At 49.3% G+C, this 20,953-nt stretch overlaps 1 protein-coding gene across 1 annotated transcript in view; it reads left to right on the top strand.

The window, feature by feature from the left end:
- Positions 1-1,640: 1,640 nt before the first annotated feature.
- The window catches only part of SETD7 (SET domain containing 7, histone lysine methyltransferase), a 46,274-nt gene continuing 26,961 nt past the window's right edge, over positions 1,641-20,953 (top strand). The window contains exons 1-3 of the mRNA XM_075543768.1: positions 1,641-1,909; positions 10,092-10,221; positions 17,608-17,809. Of these exons, the coding sequence (XP_075399883.1) occupies positions 1,870-1,909; positions 10,092-10,221; positions 17,608-17,809 (372 nt within the window). The 5' untranslated portion in view covers positions 1,641-1,869. The remainder of the gene's footprint in view (positions 1,910-10,091; positions 10,222-17,607; positions 17,810-20,953) is intronic.

A 20,953-nucleotide genomic window follows, 5' to 3' on the forward strand; every position in this document is an offset into this window, starting at 1 on the left:
CCACCCAGGCATGTGAGGCCCCTTGGTCCCTCTGCTGTAGAAACTGCACCAAGACTGAAGTGTTCTACTTACTGGTTCAGCCCTTCCCTGTCTTCCCAAGACCCGATAGAGCCGCGCGGGACTGCTCGGTTAGGGCTTCTACGGCTGTAAATGTTTAAGGAAGGAAACTGTCTCATCGTCCTCTATAGAGCAGCCAGGGGGTCCAGTTAGCAGCTCGAACTCACGGTACCACCAGTCAAAACGGCATCAAATTCCTGGCGGTCAGTAAGGGCGAAAGTCCCAGCCCTTGCTCTTCCCCACCCCCTACCCCCAGGGAAAGCTGAATTTCAAAACAAAAACACGAGGGCCTACAACCCGCCCTCTAGGCACAGAGCTAAAAGTGAGGTGTGGCCTCTCTGGCGTCTTAGAAGTACTTTAAAATCACCAAAGTCTCCTTCATTGTTCAGAAACGAAATGAAAACAACTTTCTTTAAGCCTCGCGGCTCTTCCGCGCGCCCCCTCCCACCGTGCCGCGGCAGTGACCCGGCAAGGCACCCGGCGTTCCACAGCACAGTGGCACATTTGCAGCCATTTAACCATCTATTTACGGCCGCCCTTCGCCGCCACCTGTAAGAGGCAGCGCCATGATGACACTAAGAACCTGACACCCAGGGGGCTTCTCCACTTGAAGACGCTCTGTGAAGTGGTGGCACTTCAGGGAGGCAGCCGGGGGACGTTACGCACATCCAGGAGGAGACAGGGACAGGTGGCGCCCCAGCCCGGAGGTTCCGCCTCCTTCGTAGCTGCTTTACTTCTGACAGTCATCGCTAGTAGGACCTGGCCGGGCCTTCCGTGCGGCTGGTTCCCTGCCGGATGAAGAACCCACGGCCGTTTGGTTTAGTGACTTTCACGATCAGGCCGAAGCGCTCCATGGGCGGTCCGGAGGAGGTTGTCCACCGGGCGCCCTGGGGTGGGGGGTGGGGGCCGCAGGGGACACCACAGTCCACCGGAATTAGTTCCAAATGACACCCTTTGGCGTCAGGGAAACAGGCTAGCATCTGTGCGCCGAGTGGCGTGGACGCCTGCGCTCCGGTGCGTGCCGCACTCAGCAGACCTGGGGGTCAGACGGGGTGAAGTGGGGACACGGGCGCCGAGGCTCCTAAACGTCAAACGCCTCCTCCGGCCCCGGGCGGGCGTGAGGGATGCGTTGGAGGGGGTTGGGGGAGGCTGACCCCGGAGGGACTGAGCATCAGGACTTCCCAGTGACTCCAGGCATAACTGGAGGTCGGGGGCTCACTCCCCCCCTTCCCCCCCCCCGCGGGTACCAGGTGGCCTAAAGTGCTCGCAAGAGACCCGCGTGGCCCAGGACCGCATGGCGCACCCTGCGCTCGCCAGGGCGCTCCCAAGCAAAAGACCCACGCGGCTGGGCCCGGGGGCGGTGGGCTGGGGCGCGCGGCCCGCTCGCCTTTCGCTTTCAGGAACCTGACTTCGGGGAAGGGACAGGGAGCTGTCGGTCAGCGGGGGAGGGCGCGCCCGGGCGCTGGGTGATGTCAGCGAATCAGCTGCTCGGTAACAAAGAGGGAGGATTACAGGAGAAAGTTGCGGCGGCGGCGGCGCCCGCCGCGGCCCGGGGAGCCTCGGAGGTGAGCGGCAAGTGGGCGACGGAAGGCAGAACGGCCGCTGCCGCAGCCCTTGGAAGCCAAGGAATTGAAAGGGCTGGAGGGAGAGGCCGTGCGACTCAGCCCCGACTGCTCCTCCTCTTTCCCCTCCTCCTCCTCTTCCTCCTCCTCCTCCTCCAAACTCGCAGGGCTGAGCCCCAGAGCTCGCTCAGCCGCCGGGAGCACGCGAGGCAGCCGTGCGGCCCGGAGCTGGGCAGGGTCCCCAGCCGCCATGGATAGCGACGAGGAGATCGCGGAGGAAGCGGTGGAAGGTACAAGGTTTTCTCCGGGGGAAGGCGGCGCGGAGGGCTCGAAGCGCCGGAGGAGTGCCGGGCTGTGGCCGGGGTGGCCACGGGCCCCGCGGCCGCTAATGTCCTCTACGCGGGTGGCGGACCGCCAGACTCGGGGAGCGGGTGGGGGGGCGCACCACGCGGCAGGGCGCAGGGCGCAGGACGGGACCCAGGGCCCCTGGGAAGATTCGGCGGATTCCGGCCCGCCGGGACTCCGCTGGCAGCCACCCTCGGAGTTACGAAACCTGCCTGGCACCCTGGGCCCCTTCTTTTCGGTGACGGAGCTGTGCCCAGAAAGGCAGCCCTGGGAACGATCTTCGTGAGCAATCTCCCTGTCCTGTTGTTTGGGCAACCCTGAGTCCCTCTCCGCAGCCAGCCCTTTCCTTCCGCTCCCAGCCGAGCCCTGCGGCCACCCAGGCCGATCCGAGTCCCTTCCCTGGCGCAGCGCACCGGGCCGGAGCAGGCACGTGGCAGCCGGGGCCCGAGCGACGCTTCTCGCAGAAAAGGAAATCTTTGCTAGGCGATGGACTAAGGTCCGGACTCGGGACTCGAACGCGCACATTCCGGGAGCCCGGGGGCCCTTCCCTCTGCTGCCCCCGAGCGAACTCTGGCACACCGTCCTCTCCCCCCGCCCCTTGCAGCTTCCTAGCCCTGGTGCAGCCGCCACGCTGAGCAGGCTCGCCGATACCAGTCCCGCTGAGTGACACTTAACTTTCTGAATTCCATGCAGTTGGCTGTGGGTGATATCACCGCGCTGGTGGCGTGTGTCTCCGCCCCTTCCCTCCCAGTGCCCCTCCCCTGAGTGTTCTCACCACTTTGTTTTGCTGAGTTTCTCCACCTTTTCCAGTTCTGAGAAAAACGAGGTGGGGACGTTATACAATCTGGTTGTTTGTCTCTTGGGATGCTATGATTTTGTACCAGGGAACATTGGAAAATACTCCAGAGTGTGTATTTATTTGGCTCTGCCTCCAGACATCGTGATGTTTTTGCAAACACTGGATTCTTCCAGAATCTTTGAAAACAGACATCTAGGTAAATGATTTTTAACCATTAGTTGATTCCCGTTTCTAACGTGTATAAACAAGTTCCACGGGCAGTAAAGGGGGCAAAAAGTGGTGACAGTGTACGAATGCGTCGGGGCATCGCTATTTCTGAGTGGAGACAAGCAACTCATTTTTATAAAACACATTTGATCCCTTTCAAAGTGCACCAGGAGGTTCAAGATGGCATGAGTAGTATTTCTGGAATCTCTGACATGGTACCCATCCCAATGGAACTAATAACATTTGGTCAGCCAGCTCCAAAGCTGACTCAAAAAAAACAGAAAGGTTTTGATTGTTTGTTTGTTTAAGAAAATTTGCACAACCTTGTGAACACATAGGGAGATTTCTCTTTCTGTTAAATAATGCCAAAGAAAGGGAGTTCTTGGGGTCCCAAAGCATTCAGTTGATCAGTGGAATTTTAAAGGAATTCACTTGTGCCTCCGTGTTATAAAAGATAAAACACACCCACGAATAGTTACGGCTTGCTCTCCGTATTCAAAGCTTAACTTATAAAATTCCCAAGTTAACTCTTAGTCAAGGGCAGTTCTCCCAGGTCAAAGCACCTTCCCTGGTGTGGACGGGCACCCCGTGACCCTTAATCTCCTTTGCAGAGTATTAACAGGCAGCTTTAGACATGTCTCCCTATTGTGTTTGAGATTGTCCAGTGAACTATAAACAGGGAAGGCTCTTAGTAGTTGCACAGGGCGATCATGAGCTTTGTTGTCCAAATCAGAGCATTCTTTAGATGAGTGAGGAGAGAGACTATTCGTAATTTTGCTGGGACAACTGGCTTAACCTTTTTGTGTCTGGGCCAATCCAGGCACATGGTGACTCGGCCGTACTAACCTGCCGGCAGAGTAACATAGAATCTTTGAAAAATCCTTAGGAGAATCTCAGGAGCCAAATCTAGCTGGCACGTGCAGAAGACTGCACGCAGGGACTTTTCCCCAGCCCTTCTGATTGCAGTCGGCCACCCCCCTCCCCACAGCTCAGCTTGTCAGCATTCGGCACAGGCATGAGGGCGGGTGGTGAACTTTCCCAAAGAGCACCTCCTCCTGGTATGCTGGCTTTCAGGACCCTTTGGGCTACTAGTCTCCCCATAAACAGACCCTCTGTTCTCATGAGTTTCATTGTCAGATCTATCAATACTGTGATAATGGTTTTGTTTTTATTTTGTGTGGGCTCTGTGCTGTGTTTCATACATATTTTCCAGCCAGGCTTATGTGGAGGGTACTGTTTTGATTCTGAATTTAATAAAGGAGTGAAGTAAAGTGAGAGAAGTTAAGAACATTTTCCCCGGCCACTTAGCTAAGTGGGGAGACAGATTCAAAGACTCCAGAAAACCCCAGTGAACTGTATTATACTGCCTCCCCACATTAAAATATATTTTTAATATATTATATATTTTTAATGAGCCAATTAAGCATAAAAACGGGTACATTAAAATGAGTTTCGAAGTAACCGATAGATAATATGCTGGTATTGTTATCAGAACAATTCTTTAGCGGTTAGCTGTGGTCGAGTGTGAGGAGTGGTGGTGGAGAAGTGGTTACTATTGAGCTGAGTGATACACAAGGTCAGCAGTTTGAAGCCACCTGCTGCTCAGGAGAAAGGTGTCGTGCTCAGCCGTGTCCGCCACCTGGTGCCATCGGATTATTGTGAACTAACTGTTCCTCACCTTAGCTAACATAGTTAAGACTCGTGTGACTTTTAGAACACTCTGTGGGGAAGAGAACTTCACGTGACAGTCAGCAGTGGGCATCCTCACTCTGGCAGAAAGCCTTTCCTGTGGGGAAGAAACAGATCTCAATGTCCGTGGTCACCTCACAGACACAGACCGTTCTGAGCTCGGTAAGGGTGGGATGGTAGTTCGGGGACGGTCTCACCTCTGTGCGGATGGATGCGAGGAGTCCCTGCGGAGAAGGGGGGCATTTGGTAGCCCTGCGTCTGCCCTGTGCTCAAGGCCCTGAGAGCACCTCATGAGCTCCTGCTGGGGCTTTTTAAAACTCTGCGGCTCATTGGTTCAGTGGAGAACGATGCTGTTATTCTTCAAGGCCTGTGGGGAAGAGAACTATGTGTTACTTACTGTATCTATTTGTCTGCCCCTAGCTACAAAGATTATGGTCCCGAGTAAGACAATGCCATGTCAATCTATCTAGACAGGTGAATCGTGTGGTTGAGAGGAAGGGGGACAAGGGCGTAAATAGATTTCCTAGAAGAAGAATGAAAGAGTGGAAGAGGGGAACCTCGTGAGGAAAGACAGGAGAACGGAGCTGTGCGGCCGATTCCGCTGAGAGTAATTGGTCGGTTCTGCTGAAGCATGGGATTGAGGCCAGGGAAAGGGAGGGCGGGGTGTGGGGAAGGAGACAGGAAGAGGAGGCTGGCGGCGCACAGGCCTAGAGCTGAGACTGCTGGGAGCCATGGGCAGCCGAGCAGCCTCTGCGTTTTGCTCTCCCATGATTAAAAGGCACCGATAATCAGAGCAGTTGGGGGGCTCCGAAGACACTTAGCAAGCCAGCCAACCAGCCAACCCCTTCCGGCAATTCCTACTCACAGCAACCCAGTAGGGCAGATTAGCCCAGCCCCACAGCATTTCCCAGGCTCTAGATCTTCCTGCATTCGGGCTGCCTCGGCTTCGCTGGTGGAGCGGCTGGTGAGTTCCAATGACGGGCCTTTGGCCTAGCGGCCAAGTCCTCAACCACTGTGCCCCTTGATGGGCACTTATGATTGCCCGGAGCGGCAGCCATGGCTGATATGTTTCTTCCTGGAAAATGCCTGCGAGCGTGAAGGAGACACTGAGGGGGGTGGGGGTGGGGGGAGGTTTCAAAGCAAGCAGCTATCAGAATCCCCGCAAATAAAGTGCTAGAAATGGAAATCAGAGTCTCAGTGTTGTCTTACTCCCTCAGCATATTGATATGTTTTTAAAAGTATTCATTCTTCTTCTTGCCCTGGGAGATGGCCCTGTGTGCATCTAAGAAGATCGCTAAGGCTCCTCCTGTACCTAAAAAGAATGCATGCTAAGGGTCCTGGCAGCATTCTCGCGGTGTGGGCCACACGTGAAAAATTATAGCCCCAACAACGAATAATTGAGCTCCCCCAGAGAATTCATCTTAAAAATCAAATTATGCTTTTTAACAGCCAATCTAAGTACGTGACCATAAAACAGAATAAGCTTGGCTTTTATTATTACTTTTTTTCTTTAAAAAAAGGTGTATCCTAATCTGCAAAACCAACAAGGCATGTAAGGTCTGCTTGTGCTGAGGGACACACACACACACACACACACACACCCCACTCTTAGATCTCTCATGAGAAAGCTACAGGCAGGGCCTTTTTCCAGAAGCAGCCTGCTGTCTGACCCGGAAGGAATCCCCTTTGCTGGGTTGTACTTTTAGCGCTTCCTTTCGGCTCCTGGTAATTGGTCACTAAGAAACAAGCCAACAAAGGGTCCTGCAAGGTGTGCTAGGGAGTCCCTGGGGAGTGCAAATGGTTAGCGCCTCCACCTGCCACAGAGAACTCCAGACACAGGTGAGGCTGCCGTGAGTAGGAGGCTGCTGGACAAGAGCTGTTTGCCCAGAGGCCTGTTAGAAGAAGCTTCCAGAGTTCCTCCCAGTAATAAAAACAATCAAAGGGCTCAGCCAAGCTCACTGCCAGGAAGTCCAGTGTGTCTCATAGCAACCCCGTAGGACAGAGTAGAATGCCCCTGTGAGTTTCCAAGTCTTTAACCCTTGACAGGAGCAGAAAGCGTCCTCTTTCTCCCGCAGAGCCCGCAGGTGGTTTCAAACTGCTGACTTTTCAGTTAGCAGCCCAACTCTTAACCACTGCACCACCAGGGCGCACACTGTGCAATCTGAAAACCTTTATTCTGACCAGGAAAGGCCACCCATTTCAGCATATCTTGTCTGCAGTGTCACCAGAGACACAGGCAGAGTTCAGTAACTTCTATGTGTGCCTCTCCACAGAGAGAGAGAGAGAGAGAGAGAGAGAGAGAGAGAGAGAGAGAGAGAGAGAGAGAGAGAGAGAGAATGCTGGAACTTCCTCACTGATCTGAGACAGCGCCCTTGGTGCTGCAGGATGGAAGGTCAGATGAGATCCGTGTTGTCCCTTCAGTGCTGTGAGGGGGATGTGACACTTCCAGGCTTTGCTCTCATATCCCACCTCCAGTGCTGTGGGTGTTTTGTTGAGACGTAGGATTGGGGACTCTGGGACTGATCCCCTGAAGCACAGGCGTTAAGCTCCACTGCTAACCTAGAGGTGAGCGGTCCGAACCCACCAGCCATTCCGTAGGAGAAAGATGTGGTGGGCAGCTTATGCACAGAGACAATAACTGATGCAATGAATGGTTGATCTGGAATGGGGGCGGAGGATTTGGGGAGCAATCAATGGGTGTGGGAGGAAACATTAGAATGGATTGTGATGGGGCATATACAACTCTTTAGAATCAGTTTAACTATAGACGTATGTGAAATATGAATATTATATCAAGGAAACTTAAAAAATCAAACTTGACCTATGGTTCCCATGGGTGAAGGGGGAAGGGCTGTTGCTTAGGGGGCATTGAGTTTGTGTCGATGGTGGCAGAACAATTTGGAAAAGAATATCAATCATGGTCATACAGAACGAAGATTATAGTTAATGGCACTGAATTAGACAGGTAAAAGTTGTTGACTTAGTGAATGTTTTGTCAACATTAAAAAAATTTCAATTTTTCCAACATTGAAAAAAATGATGAATAATAATGAGTATATGGGTAAAAAGAAAATGTTCTGCAATTGATTGTGGTGGAGACTTTACAAGTCTTCTTGATTTGGATGAACTATTGAATTGTATGATAATTGGATGAAGCGCCGATAAAACTATTTTTTTTTAAAAGCCTTCCAGCCCTGGGCAGCAGTTGTCCGTCTCGCTCCCTGGGAGTGGGCATTACTCCAGGGTATTGGGTACTGTGATGGACGGGCAGTGGAGGGAGATGGACTCTGTATTTTTTCTCCCATCATATTCGTGTTTATTGGAAGACTTCGCTCGAAGTTAGAGTGGGACAACAGACATTAGCCAACACCAAGTGTATAGAATCTGAAGTACGTGACGTTCTGTGAGGGAAGTCCTTTCAGCAAAGTAGGACGTCCTTGGCTGTGAGACTGAACGGGTCATTCTGACGTGGACACCGACAGGGAAAGGAAGAAGCTGACTGCGGAGGAAAGTTAAAGGCTGGCTCTCATTTGAACCCACCAACATTTTATAAAAGAAAAACTGTTAACTATACGCAGTATTTTTTTTTCACTAAAAGGAAAAAGAGACTTTGTTTTATTTTAATGGGAAAAATATCAGTAGGTATTTAGAAAATAATTGTTCAAATTATTCCATTTGGCTCGAGTGCCATTGAATTATGTCCTGCGCTCATACAGTTGAGTTTGGAAAGAAAGGAAAGCAGGTATGACCCAGTTCTTTCTCGGGGGAAAAAAACAAACAAACAAGAAAACCTCACTGCCAATGAGCAGATTCCAACTCACAGCAAACCGATAGGACAGGGTAGACCTGCCCCTGTGGGTTTCCAAGACTGTAACTCTTTACTGGAAGGGAACGCTGGTGGTTTCAAACTGCTGACCTTTCTGTTAGCAGCCTAACGCATAACCCACTTTGCCACCAGGGCTGAACAATTCCTTCTAACCCTTTTACTTTTCTAGCTCTTGGCAGAAAGTTTATAGTCTGTGTAAAGGAATTACATTTTTAGGATTTTATTCAAATTGTCATGTTTTATTGTACTGTGTCCTGGTAACACATGTCTGTAACCCCAAAACATAAAATATTGGGGTTTTTTGTTTGGTTTTGATTTTAAATTTTCAGCAATACTAATTAAAACACCCAAAACCAAGCCCACTGTCATCAGATTGGTTCTTACTCATAGTGACCCTATTGTAGGGTTTCTGAGCAGGAGCAGACAGCCTCATCTTTCTCCTGAGGAGCAGCTGGTGGATTTGAACCACGGACCTTGCAGTTAGCAGCCCATAGCTTACCTGACAGTGCCACCAGGGCTCCTTAAAAAAGTCTTTTAAAGAATAGTTTATAAGAGTCCTTGCTCACCATTACTTCCACAGGAAGTAATGATTCTTTGTTCTCGTTGGAAGCTGAAAGCCTTCTCTGGGTAGCACGGAGTATGTTCTCTTTACATCTTACATCTGTGGGCCTCCTGGGAGCTACATCCAAGGGATGGAAGATGAGGCTTTCTATTCCCATGAAGAGTTACAGCCTCAACAACAACAACAAAAAAAAAGAGGTCACAGGTTCAGAAACCCATAGGGACAGTTCTACCTGGTTCTATATAGTCCTATGAGCAAAATCGACTCAATTATTGCTTAAATGGCCATGAAGATACATCAAGGAGCCCTGGAACACAGGGGATTAAGCACCATGGGGGATTCTAATTTATAAGTCAGTGGTTCAGACCCACCAGCTGTTCCATAAAGATTTACAGTCACAAAAACCCTGTGGGATAGTTCTGCCTTGTCCTGTGGGGTCGGAATCCACTCACTGTCAGTGAGGGCACAGATACAGTGAAAACCCCTCTGAACAAAGCGGCAGAGGACAAGGTTGCTTGCTAAACGCGCAAAGCTAAAAGATTTTGTAAAGAAAAACAGGAAGTTTAAGGTTAAGCACTGTGTGGTAACATGCAAACGTCGTATTATTTACTTTGCTTCCAGAAATTAGAACATGTATTTTAAAGGCAACGTATCTGGCAATAAACCAGTGCTATCCCCCCAACAATCTCCCACCCACCCACTACCGCACCCCCTATTACGCATGAGCCTCTAGGAGTAGTATGCAGGCAAGTACTTTGTAAATGGTCATGTGTTGACAATAACCAGCCTTAGTGGGGTTTCTTACTCAGACATGTGTCTAGGGCCCTCTGATGCGGCCCTAACCACTCCCACAGCATATACAGAGCGATTCAGTTGCTCCTGCCCACACAGGGGAGGGGGAACCCTCTGCATTCCCTGCGGACCTGGCCCGGGAAGGGTCTCTGCCAGCTCGGGGATGTTGGTCAGGGGACATCCGATTGCTGCCGCCTCGGTCAGGGAGCACCGGGAAGGTTAAAGTTTGCCTTGTGCTTCCCTCTCTCCCAGGGCAGCTGGATGACGACGGGTTGCCGCACGGATTCTGCACCGTCACCTACTCCTCCACAGACAGATTCGAGGGGAGCTTTGTCCACGGAGAAAAGAACGGCCGGGGCAAGTTCTTCTTCTTTGACGGCAGGTAGCACTCGACAATCCTAAAAACATTTGTCTTTGGAATGATGTGCCTTTGTGAGAATCCCTTCACACCGGTGTCCTCACCATTCTGATCTACTTTCTGCCCGTAGTTAAAATGGTTTTCACAGGAGGGTATCTTGGCCACAGCGGTGGGGGCTTTTGGGCCATAGGGGTCTCTTGGTGATGCAGCAGGAGAACGCTCTCCTTTCAGATGAAAGACCCAGGTTCAATTCCAAGTGCATACACTATGTGTAGCCACCATCCATCCATCCATCAGTGGAAACTTGGGTGTTATTGATGTGAAACTCCTTTCAGTGGGGCTACCCCCTAAGAGAGACTACGAAGAAAGACCTCATGATCTACTTTTGAGGCCCAGTGGTGGGAAACCCCTATAGATCACAGCAGTTCGCTCCACCATCGCATCCCAGGGATCGTGCACATTCAGGCAGCATTTCATTATGTTGTGCCCGCGTCAGGGCTGACCTGTAAGCCAGGTCACAGCGGGGCCGTTTGCAGGTTGTTTTCCCTTCTCTGTGCGGCTGCTGTGATGGCGTCACTGGCTGCAGGACCCTTCTCTGTGAGAAGAAATAGGGTTGCGTGGCCCCAGCTTCCAACGATGACTTTGAACTCACATCGCTACAGAAGAGAGCCATGTGCTCTAACAAGTTTTCAAGCAGTTAGAGCAGTGGTTCTCAACCTGTGGGTCGTGACCCCTTTGGGCGTCAGCCGACCCTTTCACAGAGGTCACCCAATTCATTACAGTAGCAAAATTATAGTCATGAAGTAGCAACAAAAATAATTTTATGGTTGGGGGGGGGTCGTCACCACAACATGAGGAAGTGTATTAAAGGGTCTCCGCATTAGGAAGATTAAGAACCACTGATTTAGAGGAATTAAGAACATTGGGGGAAGACTGCTATTTCGACACCAGCTTATTGGGCATTATAATGTATTCAAGCTGAAACTCTGAGCACTCTGGTTTGCAAAAGGCTATGGATGGCTGAGACAGCCCAAATTCCTTTGGCAGGGCCCCAAGTAGATTACGCCTCCGTTGAATGCTTTCTGATCCCTAAACAAAGATGTAGAGAACCTTTCCTCTGGACAGTGCCTTGGAGAGTGCAGTGTCTCCATCCCTCTCTGGCCTGGCCTGTCCTGGGAGAGGCAGTCTCTTAGGGTCTTGCCTAGGTGTGACCCTAATGAAGGTCACCGTACTAGGGACAATATAGGGTCGCATAGTCATGAGTCATGCCCTGGCAGCCTCACCCTGGCAGCCTTGGTCGGAAGGTCCAGGACCGATCTTGTAAGCCCTTCTATCTAACAATCTACCTGTCCCATCCCTGCTTGTGTTGTCCCACCTGTCGCTGTGATGGACTGAGCTGCCACCAGTCATGCTTTTGTGACAGTTTCCTTTGCCCAGCCAGGCCCTTTTTAAAGCTCAGTATCTCATTCAAGATTTGGTACCAGACCTTTGGGGATCTCTCAACACCCCAGAGGATAACTTTTCCTGCTGTATTTCCATGGCAGGGTGTTTACTGTACTTTTCTGCGCAATGTCCCTTTGACCTCATATTATAATGATTTATTTTTTCTTTCAACAAACGTGTTACTGTAAATGTCCTGTTTCCCCTACAGGACAGAGAGTGCCCTGAGGGCAGAGTCTGTCTGATCCATGCCCTGATTTCCAGGTGTGTCAGGAGGCTCGCTGTGTAATAGAAGTTAATGGTGACTGAGCAGGGTCAAAGCCACATTTCCCCAACTCCTGACCTCTCTCTCTGAGCTACACACAAAACTTACTGTGGGGGTTGAGCTGGCTTTGCCTTACTCTGATTTCCCCAAATCCCGAGCCTGTCCTTGAGAGTCCAAGAAAGCAACATGTCACAAAACAAAACCCAGCCCACTGTGGCCGCGTCAGTGCCGCAACATAGCCACTCTCTCTCTCTAGGGACAGAGCAGCCTACAGGGTCTCTCAGGCTTTCAATCTTTATAGAAACAGATTATCGCATCCTGCTCCTGCAGAGTGGCTGGTGGGTTCGAACTAACAACTCTTTGGTGAGCAGCCAGGTACTTTAACCACTGTGCCATCAGGGACCTTTGAAACAGACTGACAGATCTGAAGGGGAATTTTTAAAAGCCACCACACTTAGATATCGTACTTGTTTTATTGTATTTTAAATTGAAATTGTAACAAAAGTTTGGAATGAGAACTCTAACAAATAGATAAGGTGAAAGTCATTTCTTTTTTAAACTCCCATTCCCATGTCACTAAGGGGACCATTGTCGGCTGAGAGGATAAACATCGCAAGAAAGTAAATTCAAGGTAAAAAATAGGGAAATATCCAGCAGAAGGATTTAAATATTTTAACAACCAGTTCGCAGCCCTAAGGATCACTGTAAAGTGTAAAGAACAAAGCGGTGCAAGCGGACTGAGTCCCACTACGGGAACAGCTACCCATCTCTGCGGTCGGCCGCGTCCTTTGAGTCCCGCACTTAGGGAAGCCCACGCATAATGATATCGCACTTATGGGAACCCATGCATAATGATATCGGACTGTTGTGGTCCACAAGGGGTTTCATTGGCTGATTTTTTGGTCAGATTCCTCCCCCCCCCCCCCAGTCTGCCTTAATCTGGAAGCTCCAGGCAACCTGTAGAAAGAATTGGGCCTCGGTGTGCAAGGCAGATGAGAAGGTCACTACTAACGAGCCACTGCCCTGTAAGGAGCTTTCGGTGGCGTGGTGGTCACTCGTTGGGCTGCTACCCCAAACCACCAGCAGCTCATCGGGAGAAAAACCGGATTTCTGCTCCTGTAGAGCATTGCCGTCTCAGGAACCCACCAGGGCTGTTCTCTCTGCCCAACCCCATGGCAGTGAATTGTCGTTTTGAGTCACTGTTCTGTTTATTTCAACTACCCTTTTTAAGTTGGAAACTAAAAGTTAGACCCGCATCCCTTCTCTGATAAATTATCCCACAAATGATCTGTGTGTGTGTGTGTGTGTGTGTGTGTGTGTGTGTGTGTATTTCTACATTCTGCAAGTCAGGGAGAAAATTCCATTACCTTTTAATTCCACATTTCCATAAACTTCTTGAAGCTCCCTGTGTTAGGCCATGTCAACTAGAGAAACAAATCCAGAGACACACATAGATATGTTTAAGAAAGAGCTCTATATCAAAGATTAATTGTTTATTAAGAAAACATCCCATCCCAGTCCAGATCAAGTCCATGAGTCTGAAACTAGCCCAAAAATTCCTCATGAGACTCACGCACCACATGCAATGATGCAAAATGTAGGAAGGTCACAGGCCAATGGGTGCAAAGCCTGATGGATCCAGTGATAGTGGAAGCATCTCCAGGGCTTTTGATGGTCTCAGTGTGGCTCCGCATGGCTTGTCAATTAGAAGTTGAAGCAGAGAGAGAGGGAGGGAATGGACTCCAGCTAGCTATGTATCTCGGTGGCCCTCCAAATCAAGCTGCAACCTGATTGACAGGCTAAACTCCACCCCTTCATCCCTAATACCTTCAAGTTGACATGAGATTATGTAACTACCACACACACACACACACACACACACATATATATGGTTTGGTATATATACCAAACTCACTGCCACTGAGTGGGTTCTGACCCATAGCGACTCTATGGCGCCTAGCAGAACTGTTTCACAAGGCTTCCAAAGCTGTAGATTTTTACAGAACTTGACTGCCTTAACGTTCTGTCACAGAAGGACTGGTAGATTCGAACAGACAACCTTTCAGTTAGCGGCGGAGCCCTTTACCCACTGCCACCAGGACACCATCAATGAATACACAGAGAGAAATCTTTACTTCAGGGGATTGGCTCGTGTGATCGTTGAAGCGGGCAAGTCCAAAACTGAAAAGTTAAGTTCCAGGTCAGAGACTCCTACAGGCTTGCAAGCCTGTGTAGGGGGCCGGCAGGGGCGAACTCTGGAGATCTAACCTCAGCCTAAGGACTTCCGCTGGCATGAACCCCAAAACCCTTAGGTCAAGAGATGGCTACAGCACAGAACAAAGCCCGGAGACGGTTCTGTCAAAATGTATATAGTCTGGAGACAGGGCACATGCTAAGGACGCTACTTCCTTTCCAGTGAACTGATTCCATCGCGTTGGAAGGGGATTGAGTTCATGAGGGTGTATTGTATTCAGTACCTGCAATTAGACTAGCGCAGGTCAAGCCATAGCACAGCCAAGTTGACACACAAAATGAACCCTCACAGCAGCAACAAAAATTGTTAACATCTCTAATTTTTATTCTAATCTCTAATCTGGATTTGGATTTTTTTTAAATCATTTTATTGAGGGCTCGTACAATTCTTATCACAATCCATACATGCATCCATTGGGTCAAGCACATTTGTACATTTGTTGCTATCATCGTTCTCAAAACATTTGCTGTCTACTTGAGTCTTTAATATCAGCTCCCCATCTTTCCCCTTCCCTCCATGCTCCCCCTCCCTCATGAACCCTTGATCATTTATGAATTATTATTGTCTTGTCATAGTTTACACTGTTCGACATCTCCCTTCACCCACTTTTCTGTTGTCTACCCCCCAGGGAGGAGGTTACATGCATATCCTTGTAATCGTTTCCCCCTTTCTACCACATCATTCCTCCACCCTCCAGGTATTGCCACTCTCACCATTGGTCCTGAAGGGGTCATCTGTCCTGGATTCCCTGTGTTTCCAGTTTGGAACCCCTTACAGAAGGGTCTCGGGGAGGAGATGAGCCAGTCAGGGTGCAGTATAGCAACAATGAAACATACAACGTTCCTTTAATTCTTAAATGCTTCCTCCCCCCACTATCATGATCCCAATTCTACCTTACAAATCTGGCTAGACCAGAGGATGCACACTGGTACAGATAGGAACTGGGTTTTGATTTTGGTTGTTTTTCCTTCATTTTTCTCAAGGTAATTGGGACTTAATGAACCTAAAGACAATTTAGTAGGTCCTCTCATCGATCCTGGGCTGATAATTAAGAAAGAGGCATTTCAATGCAGATTGACTTGGGGCTGTGTGAAGGATATAAAGTGATGAGGTCTGTAGTCTGATATTATGAGGTAGTGTGGTTAGGTGCCTTCCAGTCGGTTCCAATTGTAGTGGCCCTGGGTGTACAAGGGAACAACACTGCCTGGTCCCGCGCCACCCTCACAATTGTTCTTGGTTGAGCCATGGCCGCCGTGACTGTGTCAGTCCATCTCCTTGGGGGCCTTCCTCTTTTTCTCTGCTCCTCCACTTGGCCAAGCAGGATGTTCTTTTCCAGTGGCTGGTCTCTCCTGACATGTTCAAAGTACGTAAGATGAAGTCTTGCCATCTTTGCCTGGAAGGAACATTCTGGCTATCGTTCTTCCAAAACAGATTTGCTTGTTTTGTTCTGTTTTCGTTTTTTTGGCAGTCCATGGTATATTCAATATGCCTAAGACTCCCATTTAACTGGGCATCCTGGATTGTAGCTAGCAGTGCAAGAATGCAGATAAGTGATGAGTACTTTCTGAAATGCTCGATTGTACAGTCTGTCCGCTGATGTGCTCTCTGTCACCAGAGTCCTTCTGTTTCTTTTAACTATGGAAGTCTAATGACAGCAGAATCGCATCAATCCCACCTTGCTGGTTTGAATTTTGATTATTTATGCAGGCGCTGTGCTCAAGTGCACTTTATTCTCACCCTGAAGTGAGTAAGCCTGTTCGTCATTGATCATGCAAACAAAACGGAAAGGAAACTATTTCTCTCCTTGGGAGACTCCAACTAGTGCAATCACAATGTGTAATCGGACACTCTTGTCACCCAGTTGCAGATCATTCGCACTCATTCATTAGTGACAAGAATTTGCCAGGCAGAGCCAGGTGCAGCCTCCCCGGCTCCCACAGCCCCCTTTGCATCCCACCTGCCCCCTGATAGATGTCTGAGCGTCCCTGTTACCCTGTGTGACGAGCCTCACATAATACCTGTGGTTACAGGGCACCCTGTAGTCATAAGGATTTACTAGTTGAATTAATGACTGAACGCTGACTACGTGCATTAGCATGATGTTGTTAGGTGCCCAGTTCCCACTCATCGCGACCCTGGGACAATAGGATGAGCTACTACCCGCTGCCTGGCCCTGCACCATCCCACAATCATTCTCACGTTGGAGTCCATTATTGCTGCCTCTGTGCCAGTTGATTCCAGCTCATAGTGACCTGCGTTAAAATAATAGTGTGACACATATTTTGTTATTATGTGATACTAACCTTTTGCATTAAAAAGAATAATTCTTTACCTTATTCTAAACTTATTAGGTAAAATAAATGATGGGGTTTTTTAATAAATTCGTTTAATTGCATATTGGGAGGCTAGCCCTGAAGAGGTGTCCCTGACCTTCCCCCAGATGTTCTTTCTGGAAGAGAGTGGGGCGGGGCTTGGAAGACGCTGGGAGCACTTTATGAGCTTTCCCTGGCGCTGGCACCACTGGCCTTCAGCTTTTCCAGGCCAGCAATGATATTGCCAAAAGACTCACACCCACTGCCGTTAGGTTGCTTTCAACTCATCGCCACCTATGGAAGGTTGCTGAGACTATGCATCTTTACAGGAGCAGAAAGCCTCATCTTTCCCCTGAGGGCGGAGCGGCTGGAGGGTTAGAACCTGCAGTCTTGCAGTCAGCAAACCTATACTTAACCCACATCGCCACCCAGGGTACTTAGTGAAACCATCAGCAGACTCAAATTCATTCTCTATCTCTCTGTCACATGCACACACACACTCAAATACACAGAAGAAGCAAATCCCTTTTAGAGACAAAGGTATGAAAGGAGATCTTTTGATTAGCTACTAAGCTAATTCTGGGTGTCACTAATAAATAATACACCAACAACATAGACCTTTACATATTCTAAACTACATTTTCATTATTAGAGACCACCATATAAGCCATGAGAATTACCACTGCATTCTGGACTGAGCTGAACTTAATTTTCAGTGGGAAATTAAGCACGAGGGGCTTATGTGTGGGAAAGGGAACAGCAGAATTTCTGCTTCCTGGTATTCCCAAGCATCTATCCTTGGGAGCATGGTCAGGCAAGGCTTGCTTTCCAGCTTCCAGCTATGAGACGAGGCTTTCTCTCTGCAAAGAGTTACTGGCTCCGAAACCTACAGAGGCCATTCTACCCTGTCCTTTCGGATCGCTATGGGTCAGCATCGACTCAATGGCAGTGAGTGAGTGAGTGAGTGAGTGAGTGAGTGAGTGAGTGAGTGAGTGAGTGAGTGAGTGAGATTAGGAATTAAATCACCCTCTCCAGTGGAAACATAGCTGGGTACAACGTTCGTTGAATGTGGCCTTTCTTTTCAGAGCCTTGAGCCGTGTTCTGACTGCCCTCCCTTTCTGTTCTCCCTTCTCTCACAGCACCCTGGAAGGGTATTATGTGGACGACGCCCTGCAGGGTCAGGGAGTATATACTTACGAAGACGGGGGTGTTCTCCAAGGCACCTACGTAGATGGAGAGCTGAATGGCCCAGCCCAGGAATACGACACGGACGGGAGGCTGGTCTTCAAGGGGCAATATAAAGATAACATTCGGCATGGAGTTTGTTGGATCTATTACCCAGTAAGTCTTCTGAAGGAGCCCCGCTGCTTATTGACAAATTGGGGCGAGGGGAGGGGGCTCGAATGCACCAGCCGCTCGTTGGGAGAAAGATGTAGCAGTCTGCTTCCACAAGGACTCTCAGCCTGGGAACTCCATGGGGCAGTTCTACTCTGTCCGGTGAGGATTCTCTAAGTTGGAATCGATTCGATGGCATTGGCTTTGGGGTGTGTGTGTGTGTGTGTGTGTGTGTGTGTGTGTGTGTGTGTGTGTGTTTATGCCTCGTGGTTGTTTGTTTTGCTGGAAAGCAATGGGTTTTCAGACATTTCTTGGACTCTTCATAATAGAGAGCAAACTATTTTCTCTCGGTTGGAAATGGAGCTGCGACTCTTGAGAATCACAGGAGCAGCCGTTTCTGAGGCATGTTCTCACACTTTTACTCGCTATTGGCTTCACTGTGGGCCTGGACATCTGCTATTACTTTTCAGTGTTGCTTTAGAAACAAACGATTCACCATGCTCAACCTAGATTGGAGCCTGGACAATGACCCGAGAGTGATGGAAGTGTTCTGAGTCTTGGTTGTGGTGGTAGTTATACATTAAAAAAAAAAAGAATTACAGTAGAACAGGGATAAAAAATACAGGTTTCTATTGTAAAAAGACAAATTGGGACAACTTCACCTTATTGTACCACTAATAAATCTCTATTGCTTTTCATTCCTTTGGCATGTGGAAAAGAATAATGAAATTGTTTGGTTTTGCTATTTTATTATCGTCATATGTAAGAACTAACCTAGCAATTTCTGGCAGTGGGGGTGTTAGGGTTTTTAAAGATTTATTTGATTTTGTAATTCTATTCCTGACTTTTTAAGGTGCTTTAGGGTTTATATTCGGTGAAGGTGATTAAATGGAACTTGATTTGCTAACATTCTGCAATAAAGCATGATGTTTATTAAGGTAAAAATGTGGCAAGACCATGGTTGGGGCTTAATGCTCTAACTTTTGTTTGCATTTAAGATATCCCATATGCTATGCCTGAAACACATTGGTTAAAAATAAATTAATATACATTAAAAGACAGGGGTGTTGGTTGCTGTGGAGTGGATTGGGAAGTCTCAGCTAACTATATAAATTAAACTCCAGGGATAGTTTTGTCAAACGTAGCAAGTGTGAGGATGGCGCAGGCCCGGGCTGCTGTCCTGTGGTGCCAGGGGGTTGCCATGAGGCAGAGCCATCTCAGAGGCACAAACAGCAACGTGGTTCAGCCAACCTTCAGGGGCGCAGCTGAGTGCTTTGCTGCAGGGCCAGCAGGGCTCCTTGCCTAGGAACAGGGCATAGGGCACAAAGATTGTCAAGTGTCCTCTTAAGGAATTACTAAGACTCTCCACGTCGTCTTGGTAGGCTCTGTGATGGATAAGAAGCCAGTCTAGTTACTGGCTAGAGGAAGACAAGAAGAACAAGCTGTGCGTGGGGCTTCTCGCCAGGCTGGGAAGACAAACCTGCTTTGTGATTGGCCAGAGGGCACTTCTCTCTGCCCAGTGGCTGGGACTGCTGATGTGAATCCTGAAGCCAGAGAAAGTTGGGGTGCATGTGTGGTGGGGGTGGATAAAAGGTGGCCAGACGGGTCACCATAGGCTCCCACTTCCATCACTTGACCTGTGGCTCTCAGTGTTCTCTTCTGTTGCACAGAGGTCGCTGTTAGTCGGAACTGACTCCCAGGGCCCCAGCCACCACCATGATCCATGCACATCCCTCAAACCAAAGACCCAACTCACTGCCGTCAGGACCATTCTGACTCATAGCGACCTCCAAGGCGGGGTAGCACTGTCCCTGGGTGTTTCCAAGACGGGAACTGTTTGTGGGAATAGAACACTCCACCTTTCTCCAGAAGAACAGTATGCGGTTTTGAACTGCTGACCTTGTGGGTAGCAGCCCAAGCCTCCTTATGCAAGTGCTGAGATGAGATCAAAGATGTACTCCCGTGGAGGAATGGGTCCATCCTGCTCAATGCAGTTGCCCTTTGACACCTGGAAATGGCTCTAGATTTAATTACTGAGTTTAGCCTGTAGTCGTATTATCTCATAAGATCCCAAGAGAAGACTGTCTTGGAAGGACACATTGAAGAGTTATGAGTTTTTACACGGTCCTGGGTTGATGCGCTTGCTTTACATACAGTGACTTGTCAGCCACTGAGAGGACAAATGACACCTCTCAGCCCTCTCGGTGATGTCAAATTGACTGCCCCGGCCCCTCTGAACTGAGTAGATAGGCCTGCTGCCGACGGAGCAGCTAGAATGCTGCAGGTACCTGGGTGCGGGCTTACCGCGTGAGCTTCCCCAGGGAGAGGGCCGCCTGGAGAAGGGAACGGGTGGCTCTGCAGCCACTGCCAGTTCCCAGGAGCCAGGAGCGAATGAGTAAAACAATCAGGCCGTGGAGAAGTAGCGAGCTTTTATCCTGTGAGCCCCACCCTGGAGAGGAATAGGTGTCAATGGGTGTAACCAGATAGTACCTTCTTCTCCATCAAATGTATGCTTCCTCCTTCTACAGGGGGTTGGGGGGGAGCCAGTGAACCCCAGAAAGCCCTGCTTTCCCCTGATACTTCCCTCTCCATCAGACGAAGGTTTTGAGGCCAAAGCAGAAGCCAACCAAAGAAAACCAAACTCACTGCCACCGAGTCGATTTCACACAACAGGACAGAGTAGAACTGACCCTGTGTGTCTCTGAGACTGTAACTGTCTACAAGAGTAGAAAGCCTCTTCTTTCTCCCATGGAGCGGTCGGTGGCTTCAAACTGTCGACCTCGAGGTTGGCAGCCCAATGTGTAACTATGATGCTAGCGGGGCTCCAAGAGCAGGAGCCAGAGAAGGGAAAAGCAATGATTCTCCCTACAGTGTGTGCAAGTGCCCTCTCAGGATAATTTATTTCTTTGAGAAATTTACTCTGGCACAGTGATGTCAGAGTCTTAGTGAAAGATCCCTCCCTCCCTTTGGCAGTAGAAGAAGAAACTCGGCTTTATCACTGCACACAGCGAAACCCAGTTTCTCCCAAGCCAGAAGTGTAAAGCATTTGAAGGAGAAGGTGTGAGGCTGGAGAGAGGGTGAAGGCTTCTATTTGTTCTGGCTCCCAGGACTGGAGCGCGGGACGCCCAGGCAGTCTAACACACTCCCTGC

This window comes from Tenrec ecaudatus, chromosome 3 (genome assembly GCF_050624435.1).
Source record: "Tenrec ecaudatus isolate mTenEca1 chromosome 3, mTenEca1.hap1, whole genome shotgun sequence".
NCBI lineage: Eukaryota > Metazoa > Chordata > Mammalia > Afrosoricida > Tenrecidae > Tenrec > Tenrec ecaudatus.